Genomic DNA, 27,550 nt, shown 5'->3' with positions numbered 1-27,550 from the left:
TTACATATTCAGCCAAAAGTTAAACTTACATGTTCAGATTAAAGTTAAAAATACTTGCTATAAAAAAAAATCTGATGTGGTCAGCACATAACCGACCACAATGTATGTATGTTATCTAAAGTAGTAAAAGTATTCCAAAAGATATTGAAATTGCGTTTTAAACATTTCTTTACAGTTTTGAGGACACTAATAAGCTTTTGTTTAACATACCCAAAAAAATGTGAATTTGGTACTTAGTAGAATTTCACTTCAATTATAGGAAAAGTTCGTGTCCTGATCTTGTAGCGACGCGAAGAAAAATATTAGGCAGGTAAAACACCCTGTATGTAATTATTGGTCTTTAAAGTATTTGTATTATAGTATGCATGCATGTACGTACGTTTGTCGCTTTACAACCACATTTTAATTTAATATGAAATGCAGTTATTCGAGAATTGATTCTCAATAAACTGCACTGTATAACATGAAATTCTTCTTGTATTTCCAAGAGAGTTTCGTCATTAGTTTGTGGATAGGCGAGGTAGCACGGTTTATAAATTAAAAGAATAGAACTATATAATAAAGTTGGGTCAAACCAATGGTTTGTATTATGGCACTTTTCCCTTCAACAAGTGAAAATTTTTCTTTTAAAAACAATCTATGTATACCTATCACACTATTAAAATTATTTTCATTCATATACAAAACTATTTCTAGGATTGCATATATTTAGGATGACGCTAACATGCAGTCTTTGAAATAAAGCAAAAATTAATATAAAGTGGGGTTAACATATTGCTCGATTTTAAGGGTTAATTGTGTGAGTTAAGAAAAATAATTATATTTTTTAATGTCATGGAATTTACCGTTAGTTTTTTGTGTTTATAGAAATTTGAAAAAGCTTGCGGTTTCGGAAATATAAGGTGTCAAATATTCAAATTTTACAAATTTCAAGAGGCGATAACTTGATAGGGGGTAGAGATAGAAAAAAATTTTCTTCTAATGAAATAAAGTATTTGTTAATGTTTTCTATTTGTGGCAAATCACTCGTGTAAAGCAGATACAACGTTGGGCCCAATATACTGCCTTGAGGCACACCTGCCTTTATTTCTCTTAGCGTGGAGTATTCAGCATCTTGTGTAATTCTAAATAATCTATCAGCTAGTCGTAGCACAGCTATCACACCTTCTCGAATACCTGTGCTACGACTAGAAACATAGAAGAGCAGATTTCCTTATTTTCCAAGCTTTTTTCTATAATATTGGTTATTCTATGGACCTGGTCTATTGTAGAATGGTTTCTTCTAAAACCAAACTGATGGTTCGGTATTAGGCCCCTATTTTCTATTATTGGCTTCAATCTCCTTAATAGCAGCTTTTCAAAAAGCTTAGACATCATTGGTAACAGTGATATGGACCTGCAAGACTTTGTTTCCTTCAAGGATATCCCAAGCACAAGGAACATACCTTAAATCCATAGTTGCATTCATGATTTTCGTCAGATGTTCCAATGCCTCGCTGGTAGCTCTCTCAGTACTTCCGCAGTAATAAAATCAAAACTCGGCGATTTTTTCAACTTCAGAGATCTTATCTCTTCCGCAACCTCTAATTGAGTAAGTGGAGCTATGCTGTCCGCTTCATTTGCGATAGATTCTACCAAACCCACATCTGAGGTTGTTCGGTTTGGCGTGAATATGATTTCCAAGTGATCAGCAAATAATTCGGCCTTCTCTATATTGCTCCTCGCCCAACTGCCATTTGCTTTCATCAGTGGCGGAGCGTGCCTAATCGGTCTCCTTTTGCTCTTTGCCGCCTTCTATAAAGAATAATTCGCTTCCCCCGTAGCTGACAAGTTCTTTATATAATTTTCTTATGTTGCCGATTTAAATTCTTGGATTTTTCTTTTATGCACCTGGGAAAGTCTGTTTAAAATAGTTTTATCATCGGGGTAACGCTAACGTTGTCATCTACGTCTGGCCCTTCTCTTTTCACCTACTAAATCAGTTATCTTTCGAGGATAGCTATTTGCTGTCGGTTTGTACTTTGACATCTTTGTATTGTTCCATGCAGCTCCTTGTATGATTTTAATAAATCCCTCAAACTCCACATCTGATTGCTCTCTTGATTGTATATTAATGTCTACGTCAATATTGTTTATTATTTCGTATCTAAAGCTCACCCAATCTGTAGTGCTATTTGATAAACTGGGCCCAAATAATATTTTAGTTATTTTGTCACTTAGTTTTAATATGGCAGCAGAGTGATCCGAATTAAAATCATAGTTATCTGTAGTGCTATTTGATAAACTGGGCCCAAGTAATGTCATAGTTATTTTGTCACTTAGTTTTAATATGGCAGCAGAGTGATCCGAATTAAAATCATAGTTATCTTCAAGGCTTAGAAAGTTTTCTGATATTTTTTTGGTTATACAAAAGTCAATAACATCAGGAATCTTGTTAGTGTCAGTAGGCCAATAAGTAGGAGTGCCAGTGGAGTGATAGCAACAACCTAGCTCTTGAATAGCTTTCCTTAGCTCTCTTCCTCTAATTGAGGGGATTCTATGAGATATCTGTGGCCATGCTTGTACGGGAGATCTTTAAAAGTATTTTTCTTAATGCTGCAATTTGGTGGACAGTATACAGCACCAACACTAAAGTCCTGTTTAGTCGATTTAATTTTTATCAAAATAAGCTGAATTTCAGCCGTTTCTATCTTGAATTCTTCATTATGTTCAATACTTTCTTTTATTAGTATTGCACTACCTCCTCTTGGCTGATTGCGGGGATCGCTTTATAGCAATCATAGCTCCTTATTTTAAGGCTTGTATAATATGTCAAATGAGCCTCCGACAGCAAACAAATATCTATATTTCTCGTTTTGAGAAAGACCTCCTTGTTTCTTATTAAGAACACCATTAGCATTCCAAGTTACTATATTTACCTAATTTACGTACATCTTTTCGTAACTTCTTTGGTGTCCCGGGTACATCTCAGTGTACGCATTTTCTATTTTTAATAATCTTTTAGAAATCTCGTCAATTCTAATCAACATACTATGCATCATTTGCATAATGTCTGCGTCAGTTCTTTTTATTTATGGGGTTTTGTTCTCAGGCTCCTTCATTTTCTTTTTTTGTGGGGTTTTGCTTTCAAGCGGTTGTGAATAAGATACTCCCTTTAACACCTTACTAGGTGCCGTCGTTCTGTATATTTTTGGAGATCTTTGTTTATTAAATTTAACTTGGTTTTGTTTGGTCTTATTCTTTTTCAATCTTCTTTATTGCAATTCTTTATTGCAATTTTATATGATTACCAGCACATTTTACACATCTAGCTCTCTTTGGCAAAACTTTTGTGTGTGTCCAAATCTCTGGCATCTCTTGCATTGAGGAATGGATTTGCTGCTTCTAAGAGCTTCAATTTTTAATCTCATGTGCTGTAAGTATTCTATTTTATAGATCTTGGTTATCTCTTCCTAATGGTCAAAAGATAACATAAAGAGCGGAAGTTTTACTGAAATATATTTTCCTTTTTCCTTCTACCTTTTGATTTTATTTACAACATCTAGACATTTAAAGCCTTTGCTAATAAGCTCTTTTTTTATATCCTCTGGCTCACACGATGGATGGAGATTTCTAGATGGACATAACTTTAACTGGTCTCGTCAGTTTATTCTCATACGTGTGCCACTCCAGTCTAGCCTTATTTATAGCTTTTGTTAGTAATCTGTATTCATTTTCATTTTCCACATTTATTTTTAATTGGTCATTATTCATCATATTGACCCTAACGTTTATTTAACGTCTTTCTTCTTTTAATATCTTAACTATGTGGGAGTAGTTCTTAATGTTACTCAATATAACCGGAGGGGGCTTGTGCTTTTTTGGATTTTCAGCCTTCATTTTAGGGCTGGTTTCATTATTTTTTTTATTTATTGTCCTGTCTGAATTTTTTTCGGGAGACTTTTTCATTTTTCGCTTCTTTGTATTATTCTGTTTTAGGATCCAGTCAGTTTCTCTAGCCAGTTCTTCCACGTCGATTTCATTTACAATAACTTCCGCATCTTTGTTTTTCTTTTCTGTTGATGCAGATTTTATTTGGTTTTTTAAATCTGTATTCTCTGCCTGTAATTTGCAGATCTCGTTTTGTAGCACCTTACCAAGACTCTCCAACTCGGTTATTCTCGAGTCCTGAGTATCCAATTTATTCTCCTGTATAAGATGCCTTTTCATATTACCCTCTTTGGTTTTCATTTTTTTGTCTTCCGCAAACTTATTAGACTTTTTCTCAGAGATATTAGGCCATCCAGCGAGAAGTGCTGTGCCATTCGTGATTTCGCCCCACCTCAATCAATCAAACAGACTCAGCGTTTTGCGGGAATGGTAAATTACTACCACCGGTTTATCTCAAATCTCGCCGAATTACTGGCACCTATCTATTCGCATCTAACAGCCTTACAGAAACGAAGAAAATCTTCTAAAACCGAGTTCACGTGGCCTGAAGAGTGTAATGTTGCATTCAAAAAGATGAAGGAGGCCCTGGTGTCAGCATCGCTTCTAGTGCACCCACGCGATGATGCGACGCTCAGCATTACCGCGGATGCAGCAAATTTTGCGGTGGACGCAGTCTTGCAAAAATACAATTCAGGCTCCTGGCAACTAAACTCTTTCTTTTCAAAAAAATTGTCACCGGCTGAGAGTCGTTACTGGCATTCGACAGGGAATTGTTGGCTAATTATTTAGCCATTAAACACTTCAGGTATTTTGTGGAAGGTAGAAATTTCACCATCTAACCGACCATAAACCGTTAACTCACGTAATGAAGTCCGAGACAAACTAGACATTTGGAATATATTGCGCATTTTTGCACCGATATTAGACATATAAGCGGCAAAAGTAACGTGGTCGCTGATTATCTTTCACGTGATTTCGAAAACTCACCAATAAATTTGGATTTCAATCTTAGAGATTTTATCTTGAAACAGAAAGATAATACTTTACGGAATTACGCGTCAGATGACTCCAAAACTAACACGTTGCAGTTCTCTTACATAGGATCCCGTTATCAACGAAGAAATTATTCTGTGAAACTTCAACTGACAAAAATAGGCCCTGGGTACCAGACCCAAATTTTTGAGAAATTGCACAATTTGTCCCATCCTGGGTTTCGAGCAACGAGAAAATTGAGCGATATTTTTGACCAAATATGAACTAGGACATAGGTTTATGGTCTCGAATTGCATCAGTTGCCAGGAGTCGAAGATTACAAGGCATACTAAGTCAGTGAAATATAAAAAACCGGTCCCTCCAGGAAGATTTGAACATATACATATGGATTTGGTTGGCCCACTTCCGCCATCAAATGGTTTCTCCTACATATTGACTATCGTTGACAGAATTTCAAGTTGGCCTGAGGCGTATTCAATAGCGGATATGTCAGCTGAAACAGTGGCTTTAACTTTTCTTGCACAATACATTTGACGTTTTGGCGTACCTTCTACAATCACCACGTCAAATGGAATGGTGGAGAGGTTCCATACACAGCTGAAATCGTGTCTTTTTGCCAAGTGTGCTTCCGCACGTTGGAGTAACGAACTACCGCTAATCATGCTAGGCATTAGAGTTACCGTTAAGGACAATTTGGGACATTGTCCCGCGGAGATGCTGTATGGACAAACTTTGAAGCTTCCAGGTGAATTTTTCGGAGACACCACATTCGATTTTGCAGATCAAAATACATTCGTCGAAAGAATTATATCATACATGTCTAACATTCGAACTGTTTCGACTCGGACCCCTACACAATCAAAGGAATTCTTTCCAAAAGATTTGAATACGTGCACTCACGTCTTTGTCCGTGTAGACCGCGTTATTTTAAAGGCATTGGTAAACTTATAGTTAACGTACCTAGAAAAATGTAAATTTGGCTCTTACTATAATTTCAAATTGTGCTACTCGAATTCCCTGAAATGCTCGCCAGTTAGTTTCGGTAACAGCCAGAACTCAAATATCAAATTTCAAGAAATTCCATCAATTCGTTCTGTAGATATGGTGAAAAATGTAAAATCTGCCCGCAGATCAGTTTTGGAGCCCTGATCTATCCAAAAAATTTGTATGTTCATTGTTTTAATACGAGGAATTTAAATATTAAATTTCAATGAAATCGGCTGATTATTTCTCTTTATATACACAAAAATGTATATTTGACCCGCAGTAAACGTCTAGTTGCTGATGCCTGATTTGTTCCAAAAGCTAGGAATTTTCACGGGCGGTCGAGCAAAGCTCATATATGAAATTTCAAGTAAATCGGTTGAAAGGACCGGTTTTAAGTAAAACCGGTCTTACTCCTCCCTGCGAAGGTCCTTTCACGATCGTGAGAAGGTTTCGCAAACATTTCGTACTAGATAATAATATTGATTATAATTTTTATAGTGACCTGGGTTTGTACCCGAGACCCTTCGGTTAAAGGACCGGTGCCATAACCACTGCACCAATGGTCAGATCGTCTCCGGTATGGACACATATATATATTCTTGCTCTGCGTCGATTTAGACATGTCCGTCCGTCCGTCCGGTCGCACGATAACTCAAAAACGAATAATGCAATTGACACCAAACTTTCACAAGTTTTGTCTTTTGTGTCAAGGACGAAACCTATTGTAATTGGACTAATTCAGACAACGGGTTCGGGTAGCTGCCATAAAACTCAAAGAGTTTATTTTAAATATTTCAAAAACTAATAAAGGTATCAATATAAAATTTTGTATACATATGTCCAATTACATTCTCTAAAAATTTTAATGGGATAGCTGCACCGGTTCGGGTGGCTGCCATACAACTCCAAAAACTAATTTTAAATATTTGGAAAAATAATAAAGTCAGATTCATGAAACTTGGCTGTCGTGTGTCCAATTATAGATCAGATATATTTCTGAAGTTTTGGTGGAATTGCTTGACAGGTTCGAGTAGCTCCCATACAAGTCTAAAAGCTTATTCTTAATATTTGGAAAAATAATAAAGTCAGGTTCATGAAACTTGGCAATTGTGTGTCGAGTTATAGGTCAGGTATTTTTCTGAAGTTTTGGTGAAATTGCTTTGCAGGTTCGAGTATCTCCCATATAAGTCTAAAAGCTTATTTCAAATATTTGGAAAAATAATGAAGTCAGATTCATGAAACTTGGCAGTCGGATGTCCAACTATAGTTCAGACATATCCGTGAAGTTTCTATGGGATGGTTTCACAGGTTCGAGTAATTGCCATACAATAACTATAGGTGCAGGGTACAATTTAATCGGTTTATACCGACTGAAACGTTTTTACTTGTTTGGATTTAATATAGATTTTATTTTTTTGTAAGTCAAAATATGTAAATTAATATGTATATTATATGGTAATATGTTTGAACTAAGCATGTAAAAATAAAATAAACGAGAAAAAATAGAGTTGACCTTGTCAACTCTGTGACACCCGTACGAATTTGTTATCCTATGTGCGAATAAAGATGCCATAACTGACTATGGGGCAGACTGTGACTTTAAGTTGCCATATTACCATATTAATTTATGCAAAATTTCAATAAAATGTGTTTTTCAAAATACCATGTGTGCGAAATTACTATTAAAGTTCTATGGCAGTTGTAAGCACATTGACCCTACTAATTTATTTGCTTGTGTGAAATTTCAATACCACAGCTTTTATAGTTTCTGAGATATAGCCAAATAAATTTTGAAGTTGTATGGCAGGTACCAGAAGGAGCCAAGTAATTTCAACGACTTTTATCAGACACATTAGCCCTACTAATATATTTGTTTGTGTGAAATTTCAATACTTTAGCTTTTTTAGTTTCTGAGATATTGCCAAATAAATTTTGAAGTTATATGGCATCTACCCGAGCCGGTACCCTGATCATGCTCAATTTAAATAAGGTTCTGGCACTTATTACAGAAAATCATTTGTGAAAATTTGGTGAACTTAGCTCAATTAGTTTTTCAGCTATCGTTGGGACGGACGGACGGACGAACCGACGAACGGACGGACGGACGGATGGACAGACAGACAAAGCTAAATCAACTCAGAATTCGACGCTGATCAAAAACATACACTTGAGTCTATATCTAAGACCGTTATTTCTTAGCGTTACAAACGGTAAGGCAAATTTAGTATACCCTTCGAACATACGTTCGTACAGGTATGAAAATATGCATTAAACTAATGCAAGAATGAAAAGTAACACCATATTTTCTACTACACAGATAAGAACATTAAGAGATTCATATAATGAAGTGTGGTAAAAAACCATACTTCCCGGTTAAAAAAGTATTATGCAATGACGGAGCAAATCAAAAACCTTACTTACATCAGTATAAATAACATTCGTCTGAAACCCATTTTCCATCGAATTTATAAGTTCGGAAGCATTTATAAGTAAATTGGTAATTGTAGACCTCATTTTCAAAAAATCGTGTTGATTTGTTTGAGCACATAAAAACTCATGTACTATTAGCTTCGAACAACAATTATAATTTGAATCATAACCCATTATCTAAAATAGATTTTGTAAATAGAATCGATATTGATTTAGATAAAATAAGAGAGCATTGTTACAACATTATTTCCGGAATAACATCAGGACCAGGGGAGTAATCAAGACCTACAAATACTTGTAAACTTTTGTTGACGACAGATCTATTTCTATTGAAGTCGAAAAGATTATTCGAGTAAATGCTGGACAAAAATTCTAAAATGCATAATCATAAAATTCGGAAACCGATCAGATTTCCTTTTAGAATTAACAAATTGCCTCAAAAATTTAAGATTTTGCATTAACTCCAAAGAGTAATTTTACATGTAATTTCTAAAACATATTTCATACAAACGTTTAAATTAATAAAACAAATTCACAAAAACAGAATATGATTCAGAATTCCTAGTCCTAACATATTTTCTCCACGAGCTGTTTTTCTTATTCCTCCCTAAATTTCCTTAAGTCAATGGAGAAACAAACCGCGCTTGATATATTCTTACTACGCGTTTTTGTAATACACATAATGTCATAATCATATAAAACCATATCATTATAATTCTTTACCGCTTCGTCAATAGGAACAAGCAAAGTAATGTATCACCGTAAAGAGATATCTACTTAGTCCCATAAAATAAGCTCAAGCAAAGTTATTTAAGTTCAAAGTTATAATTATGATATATCAGTCTGAGAGTTTATAGGGCTAGCGTTACAATAGTAAAAGGCAAAACAAATTTTGACTTCAACTAATTCTAAAGATGGGAGTTGAGGTAAATTAATTTCAGGTGCATTAAAGACATTTATCAAATTATTAGATACCGTAGAAAACCTGTCCTATATAAAGACCACATAAGATTGATCAAAAAATTAATAAAACTATGTATCCAAATCTCAGATAATCTCACTTGTATTAGTCCTAAGACCCCTCACGTTCTGATAATAATAGAAAGCTGTTTTAATGTCACAGTTGATCTGTTACCAGAATCAGAAAACCGGATCAAGTTAATGTTATTTATGCTTCGCTAAGCTAGCGGATGTTAAGGGACAAAAAAAACCTATAATATGAGTCTCTCATTCACTGCACGTAATAAACCCACTAACTTTTCATGCGATTCAAGTTTCTAAGTGTTTATTCACCTCAAGAAATAATACATTTAGAGTCTCGGGATAATTTTCGAACCGCCTGGATAAATGCGCATATTCAGCAGAGAGATCCTCATCCTGAATAAAGACCTTCATTCTTAGTGTAGTTTTACCATCATAATTAATATTATTCAAAGCTTCATGCAAATACGCAAAGAAAATAAATAAAATATTACGAAAAATAAATTTTGTTTTTTTCAAAATAAAAATAACGAATTTGTATTTTCAAAATAAAAAAATAAATTTTGTATTTCAAGAATAGTGGATTAGTGACAAACATACGAGAACTAACAGCACGGAACGAATCGAATTATTTATAAAATATAGACATATTTTGATCTAGAATTTTAATCGATTACGTAAATGAAATATGAGTTAAAAAGAATACTTAAAAGTTTAACAAAAAAAAAATATTTCAATTTGAATACTCCGAAACATAAAACTTTAAGAATTACTTTTGTATTTTCTGGGTTCGCAATATTTCGGAAAATAATTTTAGCTTGTCTTATATATGGCATTACGTTTTCGTATAAAATGCTTACAGCTTTTCCTGGAATACTTTTTGCATTATGTTCATGTTCTCATTATAAAATATAATTTACGATTGAATCGTAAATTATAATGCTTATGAAATAAGATAATACATACTCAAAAAAGAGAATAGAGTGAATTTTTTTAAGCTTCTTTCATTATTGTTTTTGTTTCAGTAGCTAAAAAACTTTCACAAAACTTTTCTCAAAAAATATCATCCAGGAAAAAAAACAAACAAATAGTAGACTGAATGCATATTTATTTGTCTACAATTACATTATTAACATTCGAAATTTGTACATGTGTACTACTATCACAAATATAAGAAAATGAAAGAAAACAATAGAAAACAGAAAAAGAAATCCAATAAGCTATACTATAAAAATTTTATATCATCAGTTTTATTATGTAAATAAAACAAAGTCTAGGAGACAATTTTTCACTATCTTCACGAGTGTTTGGCTTTGAAGCCAAACTTGTCACGTGGGGTAAAGTAAGTGTAGCGGGGATAGACGGGATATCGGAGATTCTCCGTTGGCCTATCTAAGATACCCGGTCGCCATATCAATCCGGTTCTCTAACATTTTTATATAGGTCACGTCTATATTAAACCACAGTTTTGAATTTTTATGTACATACGCACGTATCTATTTGCATGTACAATATTTATCTGTTAAATATTAAAAAAAATAAAATAAAAAAATTAAAACAAAATAATATAAAAAAATTTAAAAGTAATCCAAAACAAGAAAAATGAAAGAATATCTAGACAAGCGATCTAATAACCTTCTGATTATCAGCCTACTACGCCACCCACCAGGATACGCATTACCTTGAATTTGCCTTTACATGTTAATTCTATATTTTATTCATATTTCGTATAAGTCTTCAAAAACCAACCTATTTTACATTATATATATATAGCTACTTCTGTGGTGTCAAAAAGTACGGGTACTTCCATTAAATAGGGTTTTGCCTCTAGGGTCCCACAAAAATCTGACATTGGAACTTTTTAGCCCCGAAATAGCTCTATTTTAAGATTTTCTGAAAAAATTTTTGTATAACAAAAGCACATTTTCCTTTTGTACTTTATATTACTAGAAACACAATCCAAGAAATAAAAAATATCAGCTTTTATCAAAGACATCAGATGTTTTGTGGCATCTGATATTAATGCTTCATTTGTTATTGTTTTGAATGTTATGTTTCGTTAGCAAGCTTTAAAAAAATATAGTTACACAATTTATGTACTTATGTACTTAAAATTTTATTTTTATTGTTCGAGCGAAAAACTGTAAAATGCTAAATTCTAATCAATTCATATGTACATACATATATTTGAATATATTATTATGTTTGTGGCTAAACCTTTTCTTTATTTGAAAAATTTAATTCTATATTTTCACTCACAGTTTTGAATATTGTTTAGTTAGGAATTTACAAAAATAGGTATACATTCATAATTATGTCTGTTTGTGCTTAAAATTTTATTTCTAATTTTTTGAACAAAAAATTTTAAAATGTTCAATTCTAATACATCCATGTGCATATATACATATATTTGAATAAAAGTATTATTTTATTTATGCCTAAACCTTTTCTTTGTTTGAAAAATTTAATTCTAGATGTTCACCCATAGTTTTACAAAAATAGTTATACAATCATAATTATGTATGTTTGTACTTAAAATTTTATTTCTAATTATTCCAACGAAAAATTTTAATGTTCAATTGTAATACGTTCATATGTACATACATATGTATATTTGAATAAAAATATTATTTTATTTATGCCTTCTTTATTTGAAAAATTTATTTCTGTATGTTTCCCCCATGATTTAATACATAGTTATGTGTTTAAAATTTATTTCTATATGCCAAACCACAGTTTTCAATATTATTCAATTCATATAGAAAGCTTAAAGAAAATTAGTTAGGAAGCTTTAAAAAAATATACATACATATTTATGTTCTTAAAATCTTTGCGAATTTTTCCAAACTATTATAACAATATTTTTTTTGAAAATTTTCTTAAAACTTTTATAATAATATTTTTCTGTTATTAAAAAAAATAAACAAAAAATTTAAATAAAATAAAAAAAAACCTTTTAAAATAATCCAAAAAAAAAAATACGACAATATTCAAGCAAGCATCGATCTAATAACCTTCTGGTTATCCAACTACCCATCAGGTTATGCAGCACCTTGAATTTCCCTTTATAAGTCTATATTTTATTCATATTTCGCATAACTCTTCAAAACCATCCTATTGTACGTTATATATATATAGCTACTTGTCAGATGTCAAAAAGTATGGGTACTTTTAGAAGAGCTAGAGACATGGTACAAAAACGATTATATAGGGTTTTGCCTCTAGGGTCCCAGAAAAAGCACTAATTCCACCCACCCTCTTCCTTCACTCCCTCCAAGATGCTTTGAGACCGCTTTTTACAAAATGGTACTACATCCTGTAGGGGTAATTTTTATGTACTTTTGGTGTTATAAATATTGTATGGAAATTCATATTTGGAAGTGTGACTTATAACAAAAAATGAACACTTTCTTAAGAAAATTGTGAAGATTGAAAAATATCTACATTGTTTTATAATAAGTATGTACGTAAGCATTTAGTTATGTATTCTTTTCGCGATCTGCAGCAAACTGTATTAGTAAGCAAAACATAAGTGTACATTAAATTTCTTGACAATATATTTTTAGGACAAAATTTTATAAGAAAATGTTATTCTATTGCATTAAAGTTTTTAAAAATAGGGTATTTTCAAAAAAATATTTAGAACGGGAACTAGCTGATATTGATTTGTAAAGGTGAAACTTATTCAATTCAATTTAAAATAAAATAAAACTATCAATAAAAAAAAGTTCATCTGGCAAATCGCATTTTTGAGGTTCCATACTATAAGCATTACCCTATATAGTATTAGTATTACCTAATTGTACGCATTTTATTCGCATGTATATTGTTCGCATGTGAATGGATTTCAGTAGCGAATTATTTTATGCGTATACGGTAATTTATCGCTTAAAGTGCTTATTGCCAAAAGTAATTTACAATTTTATGCGACATAGCTCAAGCGAGGTTCAAAAATAGATTACTCATAACACTTTTTGTTATAACTCACACTTCCAATTATAAATATTTTATAAATACAATATTTATACCACCAAAAGTAAATAAAAAATTTCCCCTACAGGATGTACTATTATTTTGTCAAAAACGGATGTTGTCGTATTTTTTTTTTTTTTGGATTATTTTAAAAATTTTTTTTTTATTTTGTTTAAATTTTTTGTTTTATTTTTTTTAATATATAACAGATAAATATTCATATAAAAGTTTAAAGAAAATTTCCAAAAAAATATTGTTATAATGGTTAAGTACGTAAATATGTATATATATATATTTTTAAAGCTTCCTAACTGTAGTTTGTTTTATAGAAACACATAATTATTAAATCATGGGGGTAACATACAGAAATAAATTTTTCAAATAAGTAAAAGGTTTAGGCATAAATAAAAAAAATTTTATTCAAATATATGTATGTATGTACATGAATGTATTAGAATTGAACAGTTTAAAATTCTTTGTTCAAAAACTTAGAATTAAAATTTTAAGCACAAACATACATAGATATTTAACATAATACTTAATCACATATCAGCTAATGTACAAAAACCTCTCCCATGGAATATACTTTATGCAGATGACATTGCACTGGTCGAAACTAGTAGAGAAGACCTGGAAAGAAGCCTCAATATGTGGAATTCAGTTCTCACTAAATATGGCTTACGCATGAATACTAATAAAACAGAATATATGTTCCTGAAATTTAATGATAAAGAAGAATATGGGCCATTCAACACAGTCTATGTAAAACAAGAGCCTTTGCCTATGGTAAAATCGTTTAAATATCTAGGTTCAGTAATAGCAGATGATGGGAAAATTGATGAAGATGTTAATCATAGGGTCAACGTAGGATGGTTAAAGTGGCGGAAGCTAACAGGGGTCTTGTGTGACAAAAAAATACCACCAAAGTTGAAAGGCAAGGTCTATAAATCCGTTGTAAGACCAACCCTATTGTATGGTACCGAGTGCTGGGCAGCGCAGAAGAAGCATGTACAAAAACTGCACGTTGCCGAAATGCGCATGATACGTTGGGCTTCAGGCGTTACACGTAAAGATAGAATACGAAATACATACGTCAGAGGCAGCCTTAAAATCACATCAATTGAGGAAAAATTCGAAGAAAATAGACTGAGATGGTTCGGACATGTGTCAAGAAGAGACGAAAATTACATAGTGCAGAAAGCCTTGCAATTACAGGAACCACCTAGAGGGAGAGGCAGACCTACAGCAACTTGGTTGAACACCATTCAAAGGGATCTCAAGAAAAGGAACCTAGAAAGTACGACAACTCAGGACAGAAGAACCTGGCGCTTTAGAATTAGGAGGGCCGACCCCAATTAACGGGATAATGGCAAGGAGAGAAGAAGAAGAAGAAACATACATAGATATGAATGTATATACCTATTTTTTTAAAACTGCGGGTGAACATATAGAAATAAATTTTTCAAATAAAGAAAAGGTTTAGGAATAAATAAAATAATACTTTTATTCAAATATATGTATGTATGCACATGAATGTATTAGAATTGAACATTGTAAAATTTTTTGTTCAAAAAATTAGAAATAAAATTTTAAGCACAAACATACATAATTATGAATGTATACCTATTTTACCTAGAAGTACGCGTACTTTTTTCCACCTGAGAAGCAGCTATATATATAATTATGTACTTTTTCGTAATTATTTTTAAGAGCATTTCTTATTTCAAGTTTTATCTTATAAAATATTAGGAAGAAACATATCCATATGTATATTACGAGTGTGTTTTTGAAGAAAGAAAGTAACCTTAAAATATCTGAGACACAGAATGGAACACAATTTCAAAACTACAGACATAATACTTGCAAGGCTTGCAATGCAAGCACACACGACTAGTTATATATTTATAGCTATTTCTCAGGTGTCAAAAAGTACGGTTACTTCCAGAAGGGCTAGAGACATGGGACAAAAAGCATTAGATAGTGTTTTTCATCTGAGGTTCCAGAAAAAACTGACATTGGAACTTTTTAGCCCCGAAATAACTCTATTTTAAAATTTTCTGAAAAAATTTTTGTATAACAAAAGCACGTTTTTCTTTTATACTTTATATTACTAGAAACACAAAGCAAGAAATGAATAATATTCGAATTTTTAGTTCGAAAAATCGGAACAGACTTAGATAAATGTCAGATTTTATCAAAGACATCAGATGTTTTGTGGCATCGGAATATTAACTCTTTATCTGTTATTGTTTTGAATATTATGTTTCGTTAGGAGCTCTAAAAAAATAGGTATACATTCATAATTGTGTATATACATATGTATGTGCTTAAAATTTTATTTCTTATTGTTCAAACGAAAGACTTTAAATGTTTAATTCTTATATATACATATATTTGAAGAAAAGTATTATTTTATTCATGCCTAAATCTTTCCTTTATTTGAAAAATTTATTTCTGTATAGTTACCCCCATGATTCTGTAATTATGTGTTTAAAATTTATTTCTATATATTTAACCACAGATTTGAATATTATATAGGAAGTTTTCATATAGGAAGTTTGAAAAAACATACATACATACATATGCTTCTTGGAAATTTTTTCTTAAACTTTTGTAACAATATTTATCTGTTATATATTAAAAAAAGGAATGCAAAAAAATCTAACGAAACTAAAATAAAAAAAATCTGATGTGATCAGCACATAACCGACCGCATTGTGCATTGTCTAGTTAATTAAAAATGCCTGTTAATTACCTCTTTCCAATTTTTAGGACATTAGTAAGCTTATAGTTAACATACCTAGAAAAATGTAAATTTGGCTCTTAATAGAGTTTCACTTTGTGCCACCCGAATTCCATGAAATGCTCGTCAGTTAGTTTCGGTAACAACCAGAACTCAAATATCAAATTTCAAGAAATTCTATCAATTAGTCCCGTAGATATGGTGAAAAATGTAAAATCGGCCCGCAGATCAGTTTTCGAGCCCTGATCTTTCCAAAAAATTTATATGTTCAGTGTTTTAATACGAGGAATTCATATATTAAATTTCAATGAAATCGGTTGATTATTTCTCTTTATATACGCAAAAATGTATATTTGGCCCGTAGTAAACGTCTAATTGCTGACGCCTGATTTCTTCCAAAAGTTAGGAGGTCTTGGGGCCAGTCGAGCGAAGCTCATATATGAAATTTCAAGCAAATCGGTTGAATAGTTTCTTCAAAATGTTCAAAAATGTAAAACAGGCCCGCTAAAAAGTGCAGTTCCCGAGGCCTGATATATCCCCGACAGACCGACAGACAGTTTATTTACACTTCCCTACTATGGAGAAGTGCATTCCCACCGAAAACTCGATATGCAAAATTTGTTGCCATCACATGACCTACCTATTGTATACACAATACGGTCGGTAAAAAAATTTCAAAATAATTCAAAAAAAGAAAAATGCGACAATATTCTGCCAATTTTCGGTTATATTTCATATAACTCTATAAAAATCATCATATTTTACATTAAATAAACATAGCTACTTCTGAGGTGCGAAAAAGTACAGTTTTGCGAATGAGTGGAAGGAAAATCAAAAATTATACCCACCCTACCTCTTCACCCCTTCCCAAGATACTGTGTGACCGCTTTTTACAAAATGGTACAACATCTTATGGTGCCAATTTGTATTTATTTTTGATTTAGTATAAATATTGTATATAAATTAATTATGGAAGTGTGAGTTATATTTTCATTTTAAATAAGAACAAAAAATTATCTGACATTTCGCATTCTTCAGGGTTCGAACTTTAGACTTTTTGTATAAAAATCGTGTGCTATACGCATTACCCTATATATTGTTAGTATTAGCTAACTATCCATTAACACATTTCATTCGCATGCATTATAGAATCTGAATACATTATGTACATGGATTTTAATTAGTAGCTAATTTTTTTACCGTAATTGATCGCCTAAAGTGCTCATTGTCAAGGTTAATTTACGATTTTAAGCAAGGTTCTAAAATAAATTTATGAATAAATATTAGATCTGAAGGAAGCTAATCATTTGTTTAATTATGTACTTTTTTATAATTATTTTTAAGAGCTTATCTTATTTTACGTTTTTGATTTTATATAGGTATTAGTAAAAAACCATATCTATATGTACACTTCGCGTGTGTTTTTGAGAAAAAAAAAGTAAATTTAAAATCTCTCACATACAGAATGGACCACACTTTTAAAACTACAAACATAATCCTTGCAAGGCTTGCAATGCAAGCACACACAACTAGTTATTATTTGTAAAATGTTTTAAGAACAATTTCAAATTTTTTTATTTTTGAATTTGAAATAATTTTTTCTTTTAATTGCCGTATTTCTTTAAAAATTTGAATCTGCAATAAAATAAAACCTAAAATTCAATTTACTATAAAAACAACATTTCTAAGAATGTTTTAACATTTTTGAAGTTATTTATTTAATGCCATCATCAAACAATACGAGTACTCGTATAAAACAATCATTTAACCATACATTATTGCAATGAACAATCACTTAACTGTACAAGAAGAGGACAAATTTCGCAGGAAAAAGCTCTTTAATCAAAAGAACGAATAAATTGAAATTGCTATAAGCCTGTATGATGATTGTCATATAAACCCGTATGATGACTATCATATAACGTCAAAACCCATAGTTTTTTTGTCTTAAATTATTTTTATTACTTATCCAACACTATTTCAGTCACGAAATTACATATAACAACAACAAGAAATGCTTCTTAAATACAAAAAACTGTTCAAATATGAATATTCCGTTGTGACTATGAATTTTTTAAGAGATTCTTAAACGGAATTTTAATTCTCATGTATTAGGATATAGTGAATATGAAACTTACATTTTATTTTTTATAGCAAAATAGATTAATTACTTTGCAAAAATTTTCAAATATTCTAATTTAAATTCCTCGCCTGTAAATCTCAATTAAGCGATAAGTAAACGATGTTGCTTCGGGATCTTCTAAAACAAAACAACCTTGCTTAAATAAATAATTAAAAAAATTTTTCGACGTTTTAAATGCTGTGTTCTGGCAAACATCATCCAATTGAATACGAATTTATTTCGTACTCGAAAGATATTCATGATTCTGGAAAAAGTATGCAGACATAAGTTTATATATATATCATCGCCGGTTTGATATACTTCAAAAATTAGTAACATTTTTGTTTAGAACTCGGTGTCAAAACAAAATGGTTTGCGTTCTACAGGAATTTCAAACAAAATTCGGAAATTTTTTAAAATTTCTATATGTTCACTTAATCTCTATATGTTGAGCTTTAAAGCTTATAAAACTTTAATTCCTTTCCATTTATTTTGTTTTCTTAATTTTCCTACTTTGCGAGTTTTAGTTTCCGGATAAAAACTGTTTGTTTAAAGCCTCTGTTTTTCGGAAGGGAAGTTATAAGCAAAAAAACTTATGCAAGTTATGTTTTTTGTATCGTTGAAAAAATTTTGTATCGTTGGGAATTCACACGTAATTTTAAAACAAAATTTTTTCCACTTTTGATGTCCCAGACGATGATATATGTATAATAAATGAATACTTCTGTATATTCAGACAATATTGTAGTGTAACAACATTAATTTGTTTTTGATAAAAGAATTTGAATTTTCAAAAAGACTTTTCTGAACCGTTTCACATCAGAAATTTTAAAAAAACTTGGACCCTTTTAAAATTTTTTCTGAACATAGAAACTCTTATAATTGTTGTTCAACAAGAATGACGATTTGCAATTCTGAAATTTATCCCAACTTTCGAGCTTTTTGTGGCAATGTTTTATTGCAATTTTTTTTAAATCCGTAAAACTCTCACTTGGCAATTTTACAAACGCTCTAAAAGCTAGGCAAGAGTTTCGCGAAATACTTAATTCAACCAACTCTGATTTCCTATTTGGGTTAAATTATCATGGGTTTAAATTTCAAGCTCTGAACAAATGTAGAAAGCGGAGTAATTCAACGCTAGCCTTTAAAACCAAATTTTGAAAAGAAGTCAGTGGCCAATTTTCACTTTTTTTTACCTTACCAAACCCTAACTTTATAAGATTTTAGCTTCCCAAATTCTACATCTTACCCAAAACATTGGCTTAGTTGTTTCGTTACTTCGAAATGTATCGTATAATAGAAAAGTAAGTGAATAAATTTTTCACCTTACGCTCATGTAAAAGTTTGTGAAAAATCTAAATTACGTATATTTACTAAATTCGTTGTAGATCAAACTTAAAATGTTCTAGAAGACCAAAAAAAAAGCACAAACCTCAGATTTAACAATTTCTTCAACTTTTATGGCAGTTTCCAAATTTTGTGGATAAGGCATGCCGTGAGTTATAATAGTTGATTCCAAAGCAACCACCGGGTTGCCTGATAAAATTTTGTTTCTTATGTTTGGATGCACATCTATTGCCGAACCAATCGACATCAATGTTCTATATCTGATTTTCATCCTGCAATTAAAAATTGAAAAAAATTTATAATTAAGTAAACTAAACTTGGTTTACTAAATTAGTGGTGAAATCGTTATATACTTACGACGGAATTAAAAAAAAACTAACACTAACTTTTTTTTACAACTTTTGTCTCAATTAATTTAACACTTTGATTGATTTTAGAAAAGCAGGGTTTCCCCTATCTAAATGCACTGCTATGTACCATTGTATAGGCCCTCATGAGTAGATAAAAATTTTATATGAAGATAAAATAACTTAGATTAATGGCTGTATTAATGAAAGGCACCATATGATATTCTTCGGGCATTAATTTTTGCAAATGTAAGAAATATCAGTTGTTAAGTTGAACAGAGACGGTTGTCGTACGTTTACCTTTTTGAACGGTTGTCGTACGTTTACAATTTTGAACGATTGTCGTACGTTTTGAACGGTATTTTGCATAACAGAGACGGCTGTCGTACGTTTACCTTTTTGAACGGTTGTCGTACGTTTATCATTTTGAACGGTTGTCGTACGTTTTGATCGGTATTTTTCTAAGTCATTGAAGCTCTTCAAACCATATATCAAATTACAGCTCCTTCAACCAGGTTGCGAGTTGTTCTAAACTTGGAGAAAGCTCCAATGTTACGTCACCTAGAAAGCTAAGGTTTTTTTAAAATGAAAAGTTAAAATTTTTCGAGCTTTAAAGTTATATAATTTCGAAATCTGAACAGATAATAACAAACGCAAATATTCACGAAAAAGCCTTTATTTTGAAATTTCCCAATCATAGTTAATAGTCTACATATTTTATACAAGCATGGAGTTATACTTAAGATTTCAAAAAGTAAAAAAATCAGTCGAGATTGATTTTAAGACCCTGTAACTCCAACCTTGTTGAGCAATGGACATCGTCTCTAAATAAAGATTTTGTCTACTCATGGTCCTTATGCAATATTCTATAGCAATGCATTTAGATACGAAACACCCTGTATAAACCTTTAGTATCAAAATAAAAATTTACAATATCTAATCACATCAATATTTAAGTTTATCGGAAAGAATTCTGACATACAAAAAGCGCTAATGATAATATCAATTAGTTTGTTTTAAATTTCACCTCATTTATTGAATTTTAAGTTGTCATACTTTTTCTATCCAGATTAAAATATATTGTGTTTTTATATCCAGTAACATTCTTGTTCCGTCACAGACTTGAATTCTAAGTTGAAAAAGTGAACGATATTAGCCCACTACGGTATCTTCCAAAAATTATATGCGAATAGCCCAATAAAATGTTCATATTTTAATATAATTATGTACTTAATATGGGAATACAAATATGTATGTAGAAGGAATACTTCACTAAGAATAATAGGTACAGGAATACTTCCTTTTATAATAGGCAAGCAAAAATTTTGAGTTTGAGAAAGAGAATTAATATTTTTACTTATTAAATTAACATTTTATTCTCGTTTTTAATGTTATTTAAATCATAAATGAATTAATTACTTTTGATTCGTAATGCAAAGACCGTAAATATCAACCTTCTACTAAACCAATATACAATTTTTAAGTTATGAAAAATTTTCAGGATTTTCCAATGTTCGCTATCTATTGAGCTTTGTTGGAATCAGCATTAGATTTTAATTTCTGTTATACAGCAAATAAAAAAAACAAAAAGCAAAATATTAAAAAGGAATCGCAAACTTATAGTTATTGCTATAGAACAAGCAATATACAATTTTTACCGACCGCATTATTATGTATACACAATAAGGTAGGTTATGTGATGGCAACACACTTTCCTTTTCTGTGGAAACGCACTTCTCAATAGTAGGAAAGTGTAAATAAAACATTTTTAACAACCTGTCCGTCTGTCGATCTGTCAGTCCGTCTTTCTACGTGTGCACGCGTGTGTCAAGTTCGGCCGAATCGATTTTGATTAAATTTTATATGTGAGTTTATTTTGGCTATGACACAGATTGATTAACTTTTGGGACATGTCAGGCCTCAGTAAGTGAAACTTTTTGCGTGCCAATTTTGCATTTTTGGGTATATAAAGAAAACTAATCAACACATTTCCTTCCTTCAAATTTAATAGAACCATTGCACTAGTTCGGAAAGCTGCCATACAGCTCTAAATACTAAATCTATATATTCGAGAAAATAATAAAGCTAGATTCATGAAACTTTGCAGTCGTGTTTCAAATTACAGGACCGATATATTCCTCAAAATTTAATGGAACGGCTTGCCAAGTTCGGGTAGCTACCATGGAACTCCAAGAGCTAATTTAAAATATTCAAAAAATAATTAAATCAAACTTATGAGGCTGAACAGTCGAGTGTCCAATTACAGGTTCAATATATTCCTGAAATTTTAATGAAATGACTTGACAGGTTCGGATAGCTGTCATACAACCCCAAATGCTAATTCTTACTTGAAGAATATAGATTCATGAAACTTAGCAGTCATGGGTCCAGTTATGGGTCAGACTTGCCCGTGAAGTTTCTATGAAAGCTAAGTCTAGATATTTCAAAAGCAAATTTTCAAACTCAGATTGTCAAGGTGCATAGTTCGGTCGGTTTATACCGGCTGAAACGTTTTTACTTGTTTTTATTTTCATATAATATTATAGTATAAATGATCAATTGAAGGCATTTTATTGCCTCCTTTTAGGTTCTTCTAATTGAAGTCTTTAAAATTCTTTTTGGCATACTTATAGATCTTTAATAATTAAAAATATATGAGTTATACGTATAGTGTATATGAATATAAATAAAACCAATAACAAATTATTCATACTGTATATCATAGTTATTGCTGTGATTTTTTGCAAACTTGTAGCATATAAAAAAATTTCAACAACACTTTACAAATTTAAACATGCTACGACTTTCGAACATATGTTTTTTATCACACATTCTATTTTTGCAGTTTCATAGTTTTAATTTGTTCAAGACATTTTGCATTAATTCTAAGCACTGATTACTTAAAATACCTAATATTTTCTTTAATATAAAAATGTTTTCAGTAAAGTTTTGTAATAAAAGGAAAATATGCTTATAGTTCGGTAAATTTACGCTATGAAAATATTTAAATTTAAATTTTATTTTGAATTTTTTTTCGTAATTTAACTCAGTATCGTGTAGGAGAACTATCGATAAATTGAACCTACAATATTTTCGACATATCGTCGCAAAACTATCGCGATATACAGATAGTTTTGTAACGCCACTTGCTGTATAGTAATGCAACTTGCTGGGCATTGTTTGCATTGGGCTGGGCACATAGGCCTTGACTTAATTTGTAAAGAAACATATAACAGTGGTTAATACATTAGTATTAGTGGTTAAACATGGAATGAAAACATTTAAAAAATATCAATTCCAATTCGACTTATCAAGGGTTTACATAGGTATTGTAATTCGCATATTTTTATTATATTTAAAATATTTTTATTATATAATAAATATATTTCTTTTGTTAACTTTTCATTCTTTATTTTATTGATAAAAAATCGTTTGTTGTTTTGAACTTTTTGACTTTTCCATATGCTTAAGGAAAAACAAATTTTTTGTCGGTTGCCAATAAACCAGTAATTTGATAGAACATTAGTAAAATTATTGTATACATTGAAACATCTATGCCAATAAGTCGCTTATGTAAACGCTAAGTTAACTTCGGTTCAAAGGACATGTATTCAAAGGACATGTTGTGTGTTAAACTTCAACTTTGACATTGCTACTATCAAGTTTTTTCTCTTGTTCATTCCAAAGAAGAAATATTAAAAATATAATGAAATTCAATGCCAGCTGGGGTTGAAAATGGGGTTGCAAGCGAACATAGCTGATGGGAATTCAGTTACATCAGCACAGCCTCTGCCTCTCAACACCAAATCTCACCTTCACGTGGTTCACCCTGCTAAGCTGAGCAACCCTTATGAAAGATTCGGTAACCAACCCGGGTCGTGTAGTTTGGGTCAGTGAACAAACGAGATTGACGGGCTACGCTATTGAATTGTAGTTTCATGAGCGATAGCTTCGTGGCGTCTGTCCTACAATAGGCGGCCACAAACAGCGTCTGTACCATTTAGATGGCGGCTGATATATAAAGAAGGAAAACTACCGGAAACCCTCTAGAAGGCAAGGGGAAACCACTAGAGTATATTTCCCTAGATAAAATACTATGATAGTTAATACAGAAAACCGACGGCCCTTAGTCTCCGGCAATAGGAGGGTGCTAAGAATCCCCGGAGGTAAAACAAGTAAAAACAATAGAAAACAAAGCAATAGTAGATTTTTAAAAATTGGAACGTGGAATGTTAATAGCCTGTTTGAAGATGGGAAGTTGGCAAACACAATAAAAGAAATGAACCGTTTAAACATCGATATACTGGGCGTTAGCGAAACATGGTTGCCAGACTCAGGCGAATTACTATCAGAAGGAGCCAAAATTTACTACTCCGGCAACAATACGAGTAATCATATAAAAGGCGTTGGTATTATCGTTTCGAAAAAGGTTATTATCAGTGTAGAACAAGTCATTCCACGGTCTGATAGAACAATGTTCATGAAAATAAATGCAAAACCAATAGCAATTAACATAATTCAAGTTTATGCGCCCACAGCAGACAAATCTGAAGACGAAGTTGATAGCTTTTACAGTGAGATCGCAGAATTGTTAAAACTTTCTAAACCACATGAAATAAATTTAATAATAGGCGACTTTAATTCAAAAGTTGGACTTGGAAAAGTTGAAAATATTGTTGGCCCATCTAGTTTGGGAGTCAGAAACGAAACCGGCTCATACAATTTTGCCAAGAGGAATCGTTGAAAATTACAAATACGTGGTTCTCTCTTCCACCTAGAAGATTATATACGTGGAGATCTCCTCAGGACAACATTGGCAATATAGTCCGTAATCAGATTGATTTCATTTTAATAAATCAAAGGTTTGGCAAATCAATAACCAAAGTAACAACATATCCGGGTGCAGACGTGCCGAGCAATCACAATCTACTTGTTTCGAAACTAAAAATTAAATTGACGCAAAAACGACGTCATAACATTCGCGTCATAAACAACTAGATTTAGAAAAACTAAATAATGATAATGTTAAAAATCAATCTATCATCGCAATCAATACTAATTTAAAAATATTAAACTTAAATAATACCAATGTTGATGAATTATAGAACCAAACAAAAAATGTTCTGAAAACAACAGCAAACGAAGAGATATTTCAGTTAATGGAGGAACGAAGAAAACATCGACATAAATATGAAAATGAATATAAAAGAATTCATCGAATTATAAGATCAAAAATAAGAGAAGCAAAAAATAATTGGTTGAAGAAGGAATGCGAAGAAATTGAGCACTTTTAACATGTTCATGATCATTTCAAATTACACAAAAAAATTAAAGAAATGTCAGGTGTTTATCGAAAGTCTAAGTCTTCAGCACTGATGAACGAACAAAATCAAATAATAAGTGATCCTATACAAGTACAAAAAACACAGAAAAACTATATTGAAAAATTATTTTCGGACACAACAAGACCAATTGAACTTTTTGTTGTACCATCTGAAACCAGGAAATTAACCGGTCCTTCAATAACAAAAGAGGAGATTCAAAACGCTGTAAAATCTTCAAAAAATAAAAAAGCTGTTCCAGCTGAAATAAAAAAGCTGCCCAGGCGAGGTTCCACCTGAAATAATTAAGTTAATAGATGACGATAACTTGATAGCGCTCGAAAAAATATTTAAGTTGATTTACGATACAGGTGTTTTTCCGAAAGATTTTCTGCAGTCGAATTTTATAGCCCTACCAAAAAAGAATAACAGTCGGCAATGTAACGATCACAGATTAATAAGTTTGATGAGCCACGCATTAAAAATCTTCCTAAAAATAATTCATAATAGTATATACAAAAAATGTGAGGCAAAAATGGGATGTACACAATTTGGCTTCAAAAATAACATGGGCACACGTGAAGCTCCATTCTGTGCTCAGGTCTTAGTTCAAAACTGCGAAGATGTCAAAAAGGATGTTTTTATATGTTTCATTGATTACGAAAAAGCCTTCGACAGAATAAGACACGAAAAAATGATCGACATATTGAGCAAAATGGATATTGATGAAAAAGATATACAATGCATCATAAATTTGTACTGGAATCAAAATGCAAAAATCCAGTTAAAAAATATGCCTGCAACTGATGAAATAAAAATTTACAGAGGAGTCCGACAGGGATGCGTATTGTCACAATTATTGTTTAATATTTATGCAGAACAAATTTTTAAAGAAGCTTTAGGCGATGAAGTGGTTGGTATAAAGGTTAACGGAACATATATTAATAACCTATGATATGCAGATGATACCACTTTACTCTCCGACAGCTTAGAAGGCTTACAGCACTTAGTGAACAAGGTGAACATATATAGCAAGGAAATGGGTCTTAACATCAACGCCAAGAAAACGAAATATATGATCATAAGCAGAAGTAACCAACCCTACAACAACAGCGAAATTCTCGTGGATAACATGCAAATAGAGAAAGTAGAACAATTTCAATATCTGGGAAGTTGGTTAAGTACTGATTGGACGTCCGAAAAAGACATTCAATGCCAGATCGAAATAGCAAGAAACGCGTTCAACAAGTATAAAAGAGTACTGACCAACCGAAATATTAATATGAAGCTTCGCTTACTTTTCTTTGAGTACTATATATGGTCGGTGTTGTTATATGGTGTAGAAACATGCTCCCTAAAAGTCAAACAAATCAATAAACTAGAAGCATTTGAAATGTGGGTTTATAGAAGAATACTCAAGATACCCTGGGTGGATCATATGTCGAACCAGGAAGTTTGAAGAAGAATGACCACAGAGAGAAAACTATTCAAAACAACAAAGCAACGAAAGCTAGCTTATTTTGGTCATATCATGCTTGGCTCAAAATATGAACTATTACAGCTGATCGTTGAGGGTAAAATTGAAGGCAGACGTGGCATTGGGAGGAAACAAATGTTTTGGTTAAGGAGCATGCGGCAATGGACTGGCATAAGAACTATCGGAGAACTAGTTAGAAAAACTCAAAATAGAAACGAATATGCAGAATTAATTCAAAACGTCATTACATAGTATTTCGCTGACATTCATTAAATGGATTGCAGTAAAAGAAGAAGAATGCCAGCTGCCCTTCATTTTACGTCTTCACGAAATATTTGGAATAAAATCAAAGAACACACAATTAGAAAAAAAAAATTTCATTTTTCACTGATGTAAAAATTTAATGTGCGTATTAAAATAATGTTATGGAATTCAAAAACTTCAAAACGATATACCGTTCTTGCCCGTTTTTTCAAAATTTATTAATTGATAATTATGGATGTTATTTGGCGATAGTATTCTATCGAATTTGGAACCATCGATAATTTCGACAATTGGAAACAATCGATAGTATTGATAGTGCCATCGATAGTTCTCCACCTTTAGATTGTATATTGCAGATTGTAAACACGGAGTAACAATGCACCGCGACCACGTACATCTATTGTGCACTCCCATTGGGTGCGAAAAGCGTTCCTACAGTACCCGCTCGAGATTCACCGCCCTGATATACTCGAGCAACTTATAGGGGCGGAGGACCAAAATTCCACCGCTGTTATGATACAGTCTCCCAGAATTTCCCTTCTCGCGCGAGCGAAAGCAACACACCCCCAAGAAAGAAGCCTCTCTATCTTCCGCACAAAACCTGCAAATATCTTCGTTTTCCAGGCCCAGCCGGAT

General features: G+C 31.8%; 1 protein-coding gene across 4 annotated transcripts in view; it reads right to left on the bottom strand.

Annotated features, from left to right (window-relative positions):
* Window positions 1-27,550, bottom strand: part of LOC129616642 (pseudouridine-5'-phosphate glycosidase-like) — a 329,630-nt gene that overhangs the window by 187,700 nt on the left and 114,380 nt on the right. For all 4 annotated transcript variants that reach the window (XM_055532273.1, XM_055532270.1, XM_055532271.1 and 1 more), the window contains one exon: window positions 19,591-19,777. In XM_055532273.1, the coding sequence (XP_055388248.1) occupies window positions 19,591-19,777 (187 nt within the window). The remainder of the gene's footprint in view (window positions 1-19,590; window positions 19,778-27,550) is intronic.

The sequence above is a fragment of the Condylostylus longicornis genome, unplaced genomic scaffold (assembly GCF_029603195.1).
Source record: "Condylostylus longicornis isolate FDR11 unplaced genomic scaffold, ASM2960319v2 ptg000257l, whole genome shotgun sequence".
NCBI lineage: Eukaryota > Metazoa > Arthropoda > Insecta > Diptera > Dolichopodidae > Condylostylus > Condylostylus longicornis.
Note: the sequence above shows the minus strand (reverse complement) of the source record. Positions and strands in the feature narration are given on the sequence as shown.